This window comes from Prionailurus viverrinus, chromosome D2, assembly GCF_022837055.1.
Source record: "Prionailurus viverrinus isolate Anna chromosome D2, UM_Priviv_1.0, whole genome shotgun sequence".
Lineage (NCBI taxonomy): Eukaryota > Metazoa > Chordata > Mammalia > Carnivora > Felidae > Prionailurus > Prionailurus viverrinus.
The window spans coordinates 80,350,609-80,363,714 of record NC_062571.1 but is presented as its reverse complement, the minus strand read 5'-3'; the positions used below and the strand labels follow the sequence as shown (position 1 = coordinate 80,363,714).

Sequence of the window (13,106 nt, the reverse complement as noted above, 5' to 3'; positions counted from 1 at the left end):
GAAAGCACCTTATTTACCATTACCAGTTTGTCATAGAGGAAGCAACTCAGGAATAGCCAGACCGAACACAAGCAGAGGCCAAGATGTGGGGGGAGGAGGTGTGGAGCTTTCCTGCCTTCCTCTCTGGACCAGCCACCCTGCCACCATCTCCAACTAGAAGGCTCTCTGAATCCTGGCATTTGGGGGCTTTCATGGAGGCTTCATTGCACAGGCAGGACTAATAAATCACTGCTCCTTGATGATTAACTCCGTCTCCTCCCTGGAGGTTGAGGAAGTGGGGCCCTAAGTTCCAGCCTTCTAACTGGCTAATCAAGGCTCGGGCATTCTGGTGACCAGCCCCATCCTGAAGCTCCCTGGGGCCTCATTCAGGAGTCACCTCATTAGCATAAGCTCAGGTGTGGCTGAAGGGTAAAAGGTGCTCCTGTCACCTCTTGGGAAATTCCAAGCGTTCTAGAAGCCGTGTGCCAGGAACTGGGGGCAAAGACCACATGTGTCGTTTTTATTCTGTTGCCCCCCCGCCCCCATCTCGTATTGGCTTTGGGTCGCCACACCTCCACGGTTTCTTCAGCAGTGCCTGGTACACAGTCACCCTTCAGAGGGGATCCGCGGGCCAAAAGGACAGACAGGTGAATGAGTTGTTGCCCTAGTTCTCTGCGCCCTGTTTTATGCGGAAGGAGCAAGACGGAGTAGCGGTCTGGCTGGAGGGCGCAGGCTGCCCAGGGGTACAGATGCCTGGGCTCACCGTGCCCCAGAGCCTCCCTGTTGAGACTGTCCGCTTCCCCGATTACCCAGACCCGTTTACTTACTTTGCTTGTAATAAGAAACCTTTGTTTGTGTTTGGGAATATTTTGCCCATTCCGTTGCCCATTCCGGATTTTGTGCATTCTTGCCTTAGAGCTTCAAAGACCATGTTTTGAAAAAAATCTAATTAGACTTTCTGCAGCCAGAGACACAGAAGGGTGCGAACACGCTCCCCGCTGGGATCCTGGTTGGAGCCTTCTTTTAACCCGCTTGTCCTTGTCTTCAACATGTAAAAAAATGTTTTCTTGGCTTAGTGATTGGATTTCCAAGTAGGGGACCTTGCCCTTTTGTTTCTTTGGTTTGGAAAAATTGTTTGTACCAAGTGATGGGTCAAGGGTGGTTGAGCAAATGGGAGGCAGAGATGTGAGCCTTGAGGCTCCTGTCACGTCCCTCCAACTGCTCTCAGAGATGAGAGGGCGGCAGAGCCCTGGATGTTGGCCTGGTTCCAGAGCACTTTGCCTCCGCCCCCGCCCACACCACCCCGACTCCTCTGCTCTTCCCAGAACTGCCCTGACCCCGATGTCAGCCTTCACTAACTAGCATTTCTCAAGCTGGTTCCTTGCGACATTAGTGAAAATTCCATGGCTGGTTATGTTTTGGAAATTTTGTGTATTCTGTTCCTCTCCTGTGGATTCACAGGGCTCAGTAGAGTATTAAAGGCTTCAGAAAGTCCTGTTGGTAAAGAAGTCTGTTTGATTTTGTCCATCTTCCCTTTTCTCCGAGTAATTTAAGCACAAAGCAGGTATTGACAACGTGCAGAGCACTCAGTGGAAGACATTTTAGGAAACGTTGCTTGGCTATTGCTCGGTCCACCTATTTTGATAAGGTGTGGGCCTTTGGGTTCAAGGGAAGGGAAGGTTTCTGCCGGTGAGTTCTCCTTGTTCAGCCTTCCAGCCAATACAAGGCGGCTTTAATGGAGGGTTAGTTAATCCCGCCTTGACAGGTAGGATTGTTTGAGGGCTGTTACGTGTGTGTGCCGGGTCGGAGGGGAGTCCACTGCCCTTTGGGGTAATTCATTCTCAAGAGCTAAGGAAAAATAACGTGCTAGGATTTCCCATCTTTGATTTCACTTCAAATGTTCTTGGCCTTCACTGACCATGAAAAGTCCTAATAGTAATGGTCACTGATGACACGTCTTCATGTTGCCTACCTTTTAGGGGAGGCCAACTATGTGTAGGCATTCTGCAAACTCTTGGTGTGCGTTAACTAACTTAGTACTTGCAACAAGCTCGTAAGGGAGATACTCTTACCCTGATTTTACTAGGGAGGGTGGCAAAGCTTGGACAGGTCACGTGGCTTACTCAGGGCCACACAGCTAGTTCACGGCGGTCTACCGTTATTGGAAACTAAGCCTCCTTTTTTGCTCTTTTTACAACATCTACAAAGAAGTGTCATTTGGGCAACAATCTATTTTATAACCACAGAATTCTGTTAATGGATTTTTAAGAATCATGTTTTCCCCAGGATGATGAAAGTGAAAAATGATTTCAGGGTCTGAGTGTTATGTTACTCAGGAGAATACTGCACGTTGGATTTAATTGCTTAATAACTTAAAGTCAAATGGTTTTTTTTTTTTTTTTATATGATACACTCTACTGAAGGAGAGAATCATTTCAGTGTTTCTAAATTTTCATTAACTTTTGCCTCCTAAACTGGTAATAAAGGTTAGATCTCGGTAAGAGACTCTTGGTGCTATTGGGAGAGAAAAAAAAACATATTATCTCTGCATGCGCCTCTTCCTAACCAGGCTGCTTCTTGGGTATTTTGTTGATTTAAAAGCACGGATGTGTCCAAACAGTCACTGACCCTGCATGCATCCGAGAATGACTGTGAACTCCTGAGATTTGGGGATCTGGTACTTGGCTGTGGTGTGGCTGGGACGCTAGAGGATATATGCGGAGCCACATTTGGTGGCAGAGCTTGAACCCCAAAGCCAAGCACTGAGGACCTGAAACGTCTCCTTTTATCCTGTGTGATTTTCTATGACTTGCTGGCGACGGAGCAGACTGGCTGAAACACAGGAGCGGAAAAGAGCTTCTCTCCTCGGAAGATGATCCCAGGGTTACTGCGATCATCGCGTAAGGTACTAACACCTCTTTTCTCTGTTGTTTAGGTGGTCTGACATTTTAAAGGTTCTGCTCCCCCTGAAGAGGAAACATTTGAAAGGAACACGAGATGTAAAAGAAGAAATCTTCACGGGCGTCTCCAAGGATGGAATGCCAACCCATCCCTCACTGAGACCATGATCTCTTCTCATCCCTTGGAAGCTTCCGTGTTCTCCAGCGAGAATTCTTCCCCTGTATCCTGTGCCATGGGAAAAACCTGAAGGGCAGGCAGAATTGTTCCCAGACTTGGGGATTTTTCTGAGGTTTCAGCGGCTCTTACGGGACATGACAATTGGAGATCACTTCTTTTTGTTGTCTTTCAGAGTCGAACCAAAGAAGGCACTTCCTCACTGTCTAGTGCTTTGGCTCCTGCTCATTTTTATATTTGTTTCCGTTGCTTGTGCCTTAAAACCATCTTACGTAACCAGAAGACATCCTTAAAAAGTGTTCCAGCGCGACTTGCATGCATCTGGGCTCCGCAGGGGCTCTCCCATGGCTCTGTGGGCCAGCAGTCCAAGGGCATTACCATGAGGCACTGCATTAATTGCTGCATACAGCTGCTGCCCAACAACGAGCACAAACAGCAGGTTGGCTGCGGAGGAGGCCCCCTTCACAGTCACCTGGAGTGCCCCGCGTGCAAAGGAGAGAACAAAATTGTGCTTCGTGTGGACGGTAAGCAGATGAACTTGCTTGCTGTTCTCGAGGTGAGGGCTGAGGGCAATGAGAGCTGGGGCAGGTTTCTGCGCTTCAAGAAGGGGAAGCGATGTAGCCTGGTTTTTGGATTGATGATCATGACCTTGGTGATGGCATCTTACATCCTTTCTGGGGCCCACCAAGAACTTCTGATCTCCTCACCTTTCCATTATGGAGCCTTCCCCAGCAATCCCAGCTTGATGGACGGTGAAAACCCGAGCGACACGAAAGAGCATCATCACCAACCCTCTGTAAATAATATTTCGTACGTGAAAGACTACCCAAGCATTAAATTAATTATCAACAGCATCACAGCCAGGATAGAGTTCACAACCAGGCAGCTCCCAGACATAGAAGATCTCAAGAAGCAGGAATTGCACGTGAGTAGCCTTGTGCTAATCTCCATTGATCGATTGGGTTTTAAAAATAGATGCTTCCTTTTCTGTGGCCATCTTTGGGAACACAGGAAGAAAAATGACGGAAAAAAAATGTTCTCATGTGGAACAAGGATAATTTGACGGCCTCACAGATCAGAGTGCACTGGGAGAGGGCTGTCCGTTCACCATGTCTACACCAAGGAGGAAATTCGAAGTACTTAAGGGCGAAGCTAGAAATACCAGAAGGGCCTCCCCTTCTCATAATTTCATCGCAGGACCTGAAACGCGGCCATGGTGGTTCAAGTCGCTTTTGTAGATCACCAGAATCCTGTGTCTATTGTGTCCTAATTAGTATTTTTGTCCCTAATGGTCACTTAAATACACAACTAGTAAAAAAGATTCCAACTGTGAAATTTAATTAGATTGCTGTGCGCGCGTGTGAGAGAAAAGAAAGATAAACATGGTAGAATGGATTTTGAGTAAGCTTTTATCTTCGTCCTCTCCAAATTCTAGTTTTATTTTGGTCTAAGGAGAAAACATGGCCTTGGCTATTTACCAAGTTTTGCTTGATTTTCGTGCTTAGCCATTGTCACATAACAGTTGTGACACGCGAACACTCTAGTGAGGGTTAGGGCATGATCGCATCGCGGTCAGAACGCGTTCTTGCTAATTGTCCCCCCTCCGTGTGTCTCTCCCTGTTTTTCTTTTTCGTTGCAGATGTTTTCGGTAATCCCCAATAAATTTCTTCCAAACAGCAAGAGCCCCTGCTGGTACGAGGAGTTCACGGGTAGGAACACCACCGACCCCTACCTGACCAACTCCTACGTGCTCTACTCCAAGCGCTTCCGCTCCACCTTCGACGCCCTGCGCAAGGCCTTCTGGGGCCACCTGTCCCACGCCAGCGGGAAGCACTTCCGCCTCCGCTGCCTGCCGCGCTTCTACATCATCGGGCAGCCCAAGTGTGGCACCACCGACCTCTACGACCGCCTCCGGCTGCACCCGGAAGTCAAGTTCTCCGCCATCAAGGAGCCCCACTGGTGGACCCGGAAGCGCTTTGGTGAGCGCCAGCTGCCGCCGCGAGGGGAGGGGCCTGCGCCTGCGCGCTTCTTCCTGTCCCCGCCTCCCGCCTTCCTCCTAAAGTGGTTTCCGGCTCCCATCCCAGGTCCCGTGGTGCTAGGCGTCGCCAGGGAGGGTGGGCAGGTCCCCGAGTCGCAGGGAGCAGACAGTTCGCTAATCCAGGGCCGCCCCCACTCAAACCGCCAGTGGGGCTGGAACCCAGCTCCCAGTCACCAAGGGAGCGTTTATTGAGTGCCGGCTGTATACAGGGCAAGGGGAAGGGTGCAGAATCAGCAGCTGCTCTTGTTCTGAAGAGCTTTGGTACACCTGCCAGCGGTGAGTGGGCGTATTTCTGGGGCTGTCTGCCCCCAGCTCTGCACCGTTCCTGCCAGAGCCCCTCCCGCCCCCAACACCCCCCTGCCTAGGGAACACTACAAAGGCTGCCACGCCGGGTGAAGTTTGAGCTTCTGGCTGGCTTCTCCCAGGACCGTGAACACGTCATCAAGCTGCTTCGGGCCTAACTTGCTCTGACCTGCTCCATCTGTCTGCCTCAAGTTCAGAGTGAACATCACCTCGAGATAATTCCGGGCGACCTTGCTCGCAGCACCCCTTTGCCACAGGGGTGACCGTGGATACCGCCCCCACCCAGCCGGAGCCACCCTGCAGCCCTCATGTCACTGTTTCCTCTTAACCTTTTCCCTTCTGCCAGGAGATGTTTGGTCACTTTGACAAATGTCAGAGCTCGGGTGGGACTCGAGGGCGTGTTTCAGGCAAAGGACCCAGGTTGCTTAGAAGGGAATCTTTAAAGTTTTCCTTAGTAGAACCTGAGTTTCGACCGAGTCCTGTTTGTGCCCTGACAAATTGACTTCATACTTTTGATGTCCTTCCCGGAGCGGATGAACAGAAGCGTAAATGTGTCTTTTGTGGTTTGGCAGCAGCGGCTGTGGGAGCCACGGTTTCACATAGGGTGATCTCCCTGCACAGCTCACCGTTTGCCCTGATGAAACCCAGCTTCCCACTGGCAGGGAAGAGGGAAGCCCAGGAACATGCTTCTGGAATCCGATCCCCAGGGTCTCCTTGAACCTCTTGCTGTTTTACACACGGCTGTTTTCTCTCCGCTTTCCGTTAACCCTGATGGTTGTGGTTTGGGGCAGTGTGGTGTTAACATATTTCCACGTGAAACTTACGCGCTTTTAAGGCAGGGGGCACAGTTGGGCTGCGTGGATCGATGCCAGAATGACTCGTGGGTTCAACCAAGCGTTTGTCCCGGGACTGTCCATTCCCCTTGTTGACGCAGACAGACAAGCTGCCTGATCCCACAGGCCAGAAACAGAAACTCAGATTAAAAAACTCCCTTTTCTGTCTGATACAGCACGTGCCTTCTGGATGCCATCGCTGCTCAGCCACTTTAGGGCCCGTCTGGCGCACGTGGTAACCAGCCCCCAAGTCTCTGGCCCTCCAAGCAGATGCTTTTATAGATCTCGAACAGGCGGGCTGTCCTTGAAGCTGCCACTTGGGGCTGAATGGTGGTGGCCTTCCGCTCCCTGAAGCGTGCATGGATTAAAGAGGACAGCCAGTTTGCAGGCGTCCTTCTTGTGAGCCCCCTCCTGCAGCTTACTCTGGTGGGCCCCCGGGCCTTCATATCCCTCTCTGGTTACTTCCCAGGAGGCCACCGTCCGGCCGTTGGCAGTTTCGTTCTCAGTAACGCGGGCTTCTTGGTTCTCGTAGGAATCGTCCGCCTGAGAGATGGGCTTCGGGACCGCTACCCGGTGGAAGATTACCTGGACCTCTTTGACCTGGCCGCACACCAGATTCATCAAGGACTGCAGGCCAGCTCTGCAGAGGAACAGAGCAGGATGACTAGGATCATTATCGGTACGGCTTCTGGGCAGCTCCCACCGGGGCTACTCCCGCCCCGGGCTGGGCCCCCATTCCCCCCGGGCCCCTTCTGCCCTGACGCTGGCCCAGCTTTTGCTCTGCCCGCCGGGAACATTTGCCTGACGCCGGCCACCTCTGTTGAAGGTGCACTTCCCGACCTGGCCGTCAGTCTCACCCCTCCGTGAAACGTTGACGTCGCTTACGCGATTTCTGTAAAGCAGCGACGCTTAGATTTTTTTTTTTTACCTTTTATTTATTTTTGAGACAGAGAGAGATAGAGCATGAACAGGGGAGGGGCAGAGAGAGAGAGGGAGACACAGAATCTGAAACGGGCTCCAGGCTCTGAGCTGTCAGCACAGAGCCCGACGTGGTGCTCGAACTCACGGACTGTCAGATCATGACCTGAGGCGAAGTCGGACGCTTAACCGACTGAGCCACCCAGGTGCCCCAAGCAGCAACGTTTAGTAGGCTTTTTTAGTTCTGTGCGGACTCAAGTGTACCGGAAATGTTTTTGTCTTTTTTTTTTTTTAAGTTGACATTTCTTTGTCTTCATTTAAACTAAGCGCACACGCGTAGTACTGATCTAAGTTTGGATGGGGCATCGTAATCGCCGATAACCAATGAGTCGATTTAATATTGTGGCTTTTGTAGTCCCTGGCCACTGGGGCCCGGTAGAGAGGGACGCAGTCTCTTCCTGAAGCAGTCTCTTCCTGAAGCAGACGCAGCCCTAACACATTGTTGGTGACTGATTGCTGTTGAGAAAGCCTAGCCCTTATCAACTTAATGCCTTTAGACATTCACAATGAGGTGGTTTGATTAATAATCACTTTTTTTTTTAATTCACAAGAACGTTTTATAAAAAAAAAAAAAAAAACCTGTCTACCCACCCGCTCTTTGTATCGGATTCAGCTTAGGAGAAGACATTTATCCACTTACCTCTTCTGAACGAGAGAAACCTAATCACATATTTTGCTTCAGTTGGTTACCTAAGGCAGCAATCTGTTTTTTTTCTTTTTTTAGCATTCCTAAATGTGTTATATTTTGATTCTCCAAACTCAAGGAATCTTTTAGCAACTCAGAGGAATTGTAATCAACCATTTGAAACATGGCCTTGCTTTTGACTCTCCTGTCCAAGGAGATAGACTTACACGCCTAAGCTCTGATTTATTTATGGTTTTTTAACTCACATCAAGTTCTGAGAGCCAGATGAGATCATACACCCCCCATCCCAGTAGTGCGAATTGGCTACTAGCTATTTTCTTCCAGCCTTGGGTCCACACACCTCAGCTCACAAGTCTAATTAATACTTGATTGTGACTCCTACACCGTATGCCTCTGGGAGAATCTCATGTTCTTATGAAAGAGCTAAAAATACACATCCTAGGGCTAGGAAATAGAGCCTAAGATAATGAATGAAAAAGGAAAGCCTTAGTGTGGTTTGCTAATTTTACTTCCAGATTTAAAAAGGAAAATTAAGGAAAAAGTTTGCTGCTCTGATACTTACCTAGAACAGAGTTTGATGAGTTTCAGGGTAGTGGAGAGGCAGGTGGAAAGCTGGCGGCTAAGGCCTGCCTGTGCCACCAGCCGGCTCTGAGACGTGTGACGAGTCGGTCTTGGCGTTCCTGAGCTTTAGTCGGCACATCTGCACCATGGGACAGAATGGACCAGATCCATTCTGGCTCCTGCGAGCCCTGAAATGCGATTCAGCTCTGCTTCAGCTTCCTCGGGTTAGGTCTTTGGTAGAGCATAAGTGTCTTCCTTCACCCCTGCTCACGGGTCAGAGAGAGCCTTTCCTCAGTGGTCTGGGCCAGTGGCTGGAGTCACAAGGGATTCCAGTGACCAGATTCTCGGGGGTGGGGCTCCAGACACACGGAAAGGCAGGCCCCCTCCCTCTGCTGTCACGGCCCCCTGCTCTGCCCCGACAAAGTGCTCAGCTGGGGATCTGACTGTTGGTGGAGTTGTTGATGGAGTCTTCCCCTAGATTGTAAGAGAGGAGAAGGCAGGGGATTGTCTGTCCCGTTTCCTTTCTCTGTCCCTAATGCCGAGCACACTGCCAGGCACTTTGAGACACTAGATGAATGTTTTCTGGATGGATGGATGGACGGACGGACAGACGGGTGGAGGGACAGACGTTTCTCTGGTTGCAGAGCTGGTTTATGTATGAGCTCTGACCGAATTTGTGCCACTTTGGTTTTAGATACTTCCTTTGTTGTAATATTCTCATATTCATTGTGAGTAGAATGTTCAAAGGACTTCTGACGGGCGTGCCTTGCCCGTATCGTACGGTATTATCTTGAAAGAGAGGAAAGACCAGCACAGAAATGCTCCCCTGGGTGTGACTGAACATCCTAGAAGAGCCAGGGCCCTGCCAACTCCCCGCATCTTTGTGACGCGCTCATCCCCGATCAAAGAAACTCGTCTTTTGGCTCAGATTTTCCCTGAATAAGTGATTTTGAGATGTATCAAGTACCCATGTAAAATGTTGGGAAATTGAATTGGTATGTAATGGATCGATTTGCGTCTCTTCTTAAATCTCTGAAGACTCTGCTAAAAAGAAAAAAAAAGTCAGGGAAGTGGTTCAAGTGTCGGAGAGGGAGACGGGGAAATGTGCGTGCCTTGGCCTCCTCCCCGTTTTAGAATGCGTGTTGAACGTTTCCTCCTCCGTCCGCGCGGACCATCGTAAAACCAGGGCCGGGCCGGCGGGCCGTCTACCCAGTCAGTACTGAGTGAATGCCAGCTGTGTGCGGGGCGATGGGGTGGCGGGCCCGTCGGACGCAGCACCTGAGACTGAGGTCCCGTGAGCCTTCCCGCAAAGCCTTCCTCTCGTTTGGTCTCAGAGAGTGCCCCGGACCGGCCGTTGTGATTGAACAAAAAAATCTGATGCTGATTGCCATCTCATTTCCTGAAGAGCCTCCGTTTCCCTAAACTACTCTTTCATCCCTGGCACTTGGGGAAGGAACCGATCTAGTACATTCTCAGCAGGCCCTTCCAATGCCACAGAGCTGTGTGCCGTGAGCAGAGTCAAACATCGTGAAATTGGGAGGCCAGATGCTGGCAGAGGGTTTTTTTGGGCACATCCTGGAGAAGAGCTGGGAGGGAGCGGATGCTCCGTGGTGCCTAGATCACCTGGATTTCCAGATGGAGGCCTTTGGGGGGAAGCGGGGGAAGTCGCCGTGGCAGAGGGTCGTGACTCTGCCTGGAGTCCCCTGTGCCGGTGGTGGTGGACCAGCTCACCCATCATGGCTGGTTGAGGGGAAGGCATCGATCGGAGCCCAGTTTGGCCCCTAGCACAGGCTGCCCCGCGGGAGCCCCTAACTCAGCACCGCTCATTTGTGGCGTTCTCTGTTTCTAGGGGAGGCCAGCGCGTCCACCATGTGGGACAACAACGCCTGGACGTTCTTCTACGACAACAGCACAGATGGAGAGCCGCCCTTTCTGACCCAGGACTTCATCCATGCCTTTCAGCCAGACGCAAAACTGATTGTCATGCTCAGGGACCCCGTGGAGAGGTGAGCGGTTTGGGTTTTTCGTGCATTTGGGGGTGAAGAGGCAGTTTTAAAGACCCGCCTTCTCATCATGAGCAAGGTCTTGCCTCTTTTTTTTTTTTTTTTTTAAATAAACAAGCTTAACTTGCAACGTTACTGCTCTTTCTTGTGTAAATGTTATTCTTGGGGCAGTCTTCCTTGGGTCTAAACAAATTGTGGATTGTTTTCTTAGACAGTCTGACCACGGTCTTTGGGCCGTCCGCCTCTGGCCTGGGGACGTGGGCCCTTCCTTGGGTACCGTCAGGGCACGTGAAACCCCCTTGGAATCAGGGGCGTCGGGGTTTGCCGAGCGCTTTAGCTGCCGCGATTCCTTGTGTCATGACCCCGTCAGCTCCGCTGAGTGTTCCGTCTCCAGCTTTCCTCAAAAGACCAAAAGGAAGAAAAATGATGGGCAGGGCTGCTTTGTTGTAGAAAGCCGGGGTCGCCCCGTGTGACCGAGGCGCAGCTGGCGTGATACTGAACGGCGGGGCCGGGCCGGCACTGGCGATGCTCCGATCGCACCAAAGCGTGCGTGGACGGCGGAAGCTCAGGGCTTCTGGGACACTTAGCCCAGCAGTCCCCGTAGTATCACCACATCAGAGACGAGGGGCCCGCAGGCTGGTCCAGGATCCTGGAGTGGGAGTCCCCGAGCCCTGTGATGACCAGTCCAGCTCCGTGAGACTATTCTTCCTCTTGTGAAGCCGGATCTGTCTTGTAGGAGTATCCGCACTTTGGATCTGCTTCCCCACAGAGTCACACAGACCACGTGTCATGCTCCCCAAATGGCAGCGCCTGCCACATTGGAAGACAACAGCCAGGGCCTTCGGTGTCTCGCTTTTCTTTGGGCTCCGCGTCTCTTGTTATGGCCGGGGTTATGCCTCTCCCAAGCAGGTGCTGAAGTTCTAACCGCCCCCATACGTCTGAGGGTGACCTTGTTTGAAAACAGGGCCTTTGCAGCTGGACTCGAGTTAAAATGAGGTTCTGTTGGACTCGGGTGGCCCCTGATCCGGTGGCTGATACCCTTGTGAGAAGAGGAAATTTGGACACAGGGACAGGGAGGACACCACGTGATGGCAGAGGCGGAGACTGGAGTGACGCGTCCACAGGCCCGGGAGCACCTAGGATTGCCGACCACCGCCAGCAGCTGGCGACGGGTCTGGCACAGCCCCTCACTCAGCACCCGCAGCGGGAACCCGCCCTGCTGAAGCCAGGATTTCAGACTTGGAGCTTTCAGAAATCCCAAAGAATAAAAATCCCGCAGTCACGGGCCCACAGGTTGCGGTAGAAACTAATATCCCCCTAATATCTTTCTTGGATGGCATGCATCCGGGGCCTCGTGTCCTTGCCAGGGATAGCAATAAGATGTGCTTGTTGTGGAAATTTTAGGAAATATACTGGAAAGCTATAAAGGAAAACTGTTATAAAAAGCAGCAATAGTCTCCCACCAGCTTACCTAGGCTGATAAGTGTGTGTGTGTGTATGTGTGTACACAACCGTCTGCACATCCAGTCTTACACCTGCTGCTTTTGTTTCACATTCTCGTCCCCAGGAGGACTTGCCTTAAAGTCCTGCCCTGGTCACTCCGTGCATTTCTCTCTGTGTCCCTTTGGCGGAGCTCTCGAAACGGCCCCTGCAGCTCTGACCGTGGCCTGGTCAGAGGAGCGCTGGCTTGTCCCCCTCTGTCTGCGCTGTGGCAGGCCCTCCTCGTGCTGCATCACGAGGCACATCTTTGTGCCCCGGATGCCGCCACTCTGGTTCTGTCCTCCTCCTCGGGAAGCCACCCTGTCTGGTTCCGAGGCGGCCGCTGACCTCGGAGCAGCTCGCCACATCCTACCTGCTGGTTCCCACAGTTGGGAGGCAGGGATCGGCCCTTCTGCTCAGGGAGTGGGCTGCCCAGCCTCCTCCCCAGCCGGAGAGCGGTTGACACAAACCGGAGGTGCGCTCGTGTAGACATGATTATGTAACTGTCAGCCTCGGGAGGAAAGGCTCCATGACTGAGTGACCCCTCACCGCCCACTGAGGTGTTTTCACAGCTGCTCTGCCCTCCTCCCCCAGACCGCCTCCAGCCGCAGCTCCCAAGGCTGGGACATTCTCTCAAGAGTATGCTTCCTGTGCACCGAATGTCTTCCTGTCACTCTCCCTGGTTCCTCATTCTGGGGGAGGTCACGCTGTGTCTCAGGCTCGGGCCACGGGAGTGAGCGTTGCGACATCGTGTCACTCCCTGGGCATAGAGGGGTGGGGACCGGTGTGGTGTGGGTCTGGTCTTGTTCAGCGTGTGCCTGCCCCGTCCTGGGCCCCGGGCATGGGAGCCCACGGCTGGTTGCAGGACCAGCGTGGCTGTGGTTGTTAAGGTCTGTGACTTCGACCAGAGCAAGAGGGAGGGTGAGAAGTGACCCAGAAGAGGGAATGAGCTCCTAGTGGGGAGGTCTAGAGGGGTTACTCTGGAGGAGCTGAAGCCAGGCTGGGTTTTGAAGGCTGAGTAGGAGTTTGGCAAGTCGACAGAGATGGAGTGTGGTTGAGAGGAAGAAGCCTTGCGAGCAGGGAGAACAGTGAGAGCAAAGGTAAAGACCACAGGTTCTCTGGTTGGGAGGGTGGAATCACCTTTCCTAAACACGTCCCTTTCTTCCTGCAGTTCTCGATTGTACCTCCGAGGACACAAGTGCCATAAGGCG

The 13,106-nt window shown here is 52.0% G+C and overlaps 1 protein-coding gene across 15 annotated transcripts in view; it reads left to right on the top strand.

Moving 5' to 3' along the window:
- CHST15 (carbohydrate sulfotransferase 15) overlaps nt 1-13,106 on the top strand; it is an 81,073-nt gene that overhangs the window by 42,681 nt on the left and 25,286 nt on the right. For 13 of the 15 annotated variants that reach the window (XM_047824483.1, XM_047824489.1, XM_047824493.1 and 10 more), the window contains 4 exons: nt 2,915-3,979; nt 4,694-5,033; nt 6,761-6,907; nt 10,263-10,419. In XM_047824483.1, coding sequence (XP_047680439.1) covers nt 3,434-3,979; nt 4,694-5,033; nt 6,761-6,907; nt 10,263-10,419 — 1,190 coding nt within the window. In that variant the 5' untranslated portion in view covers nt 2,915-3,433. Of the gene's footprint in view, nt 1-2,914; nt 3,980-4,693; nt 5,034-6,760; nt 6,908-10,262; nt 10,420-10,627; nt 11,399-13,106 lie in introns of those variants that run through there. The other 2 variants (XM_047824487.1, XM_047824496.1) reach the window with 2 other exon arrangements.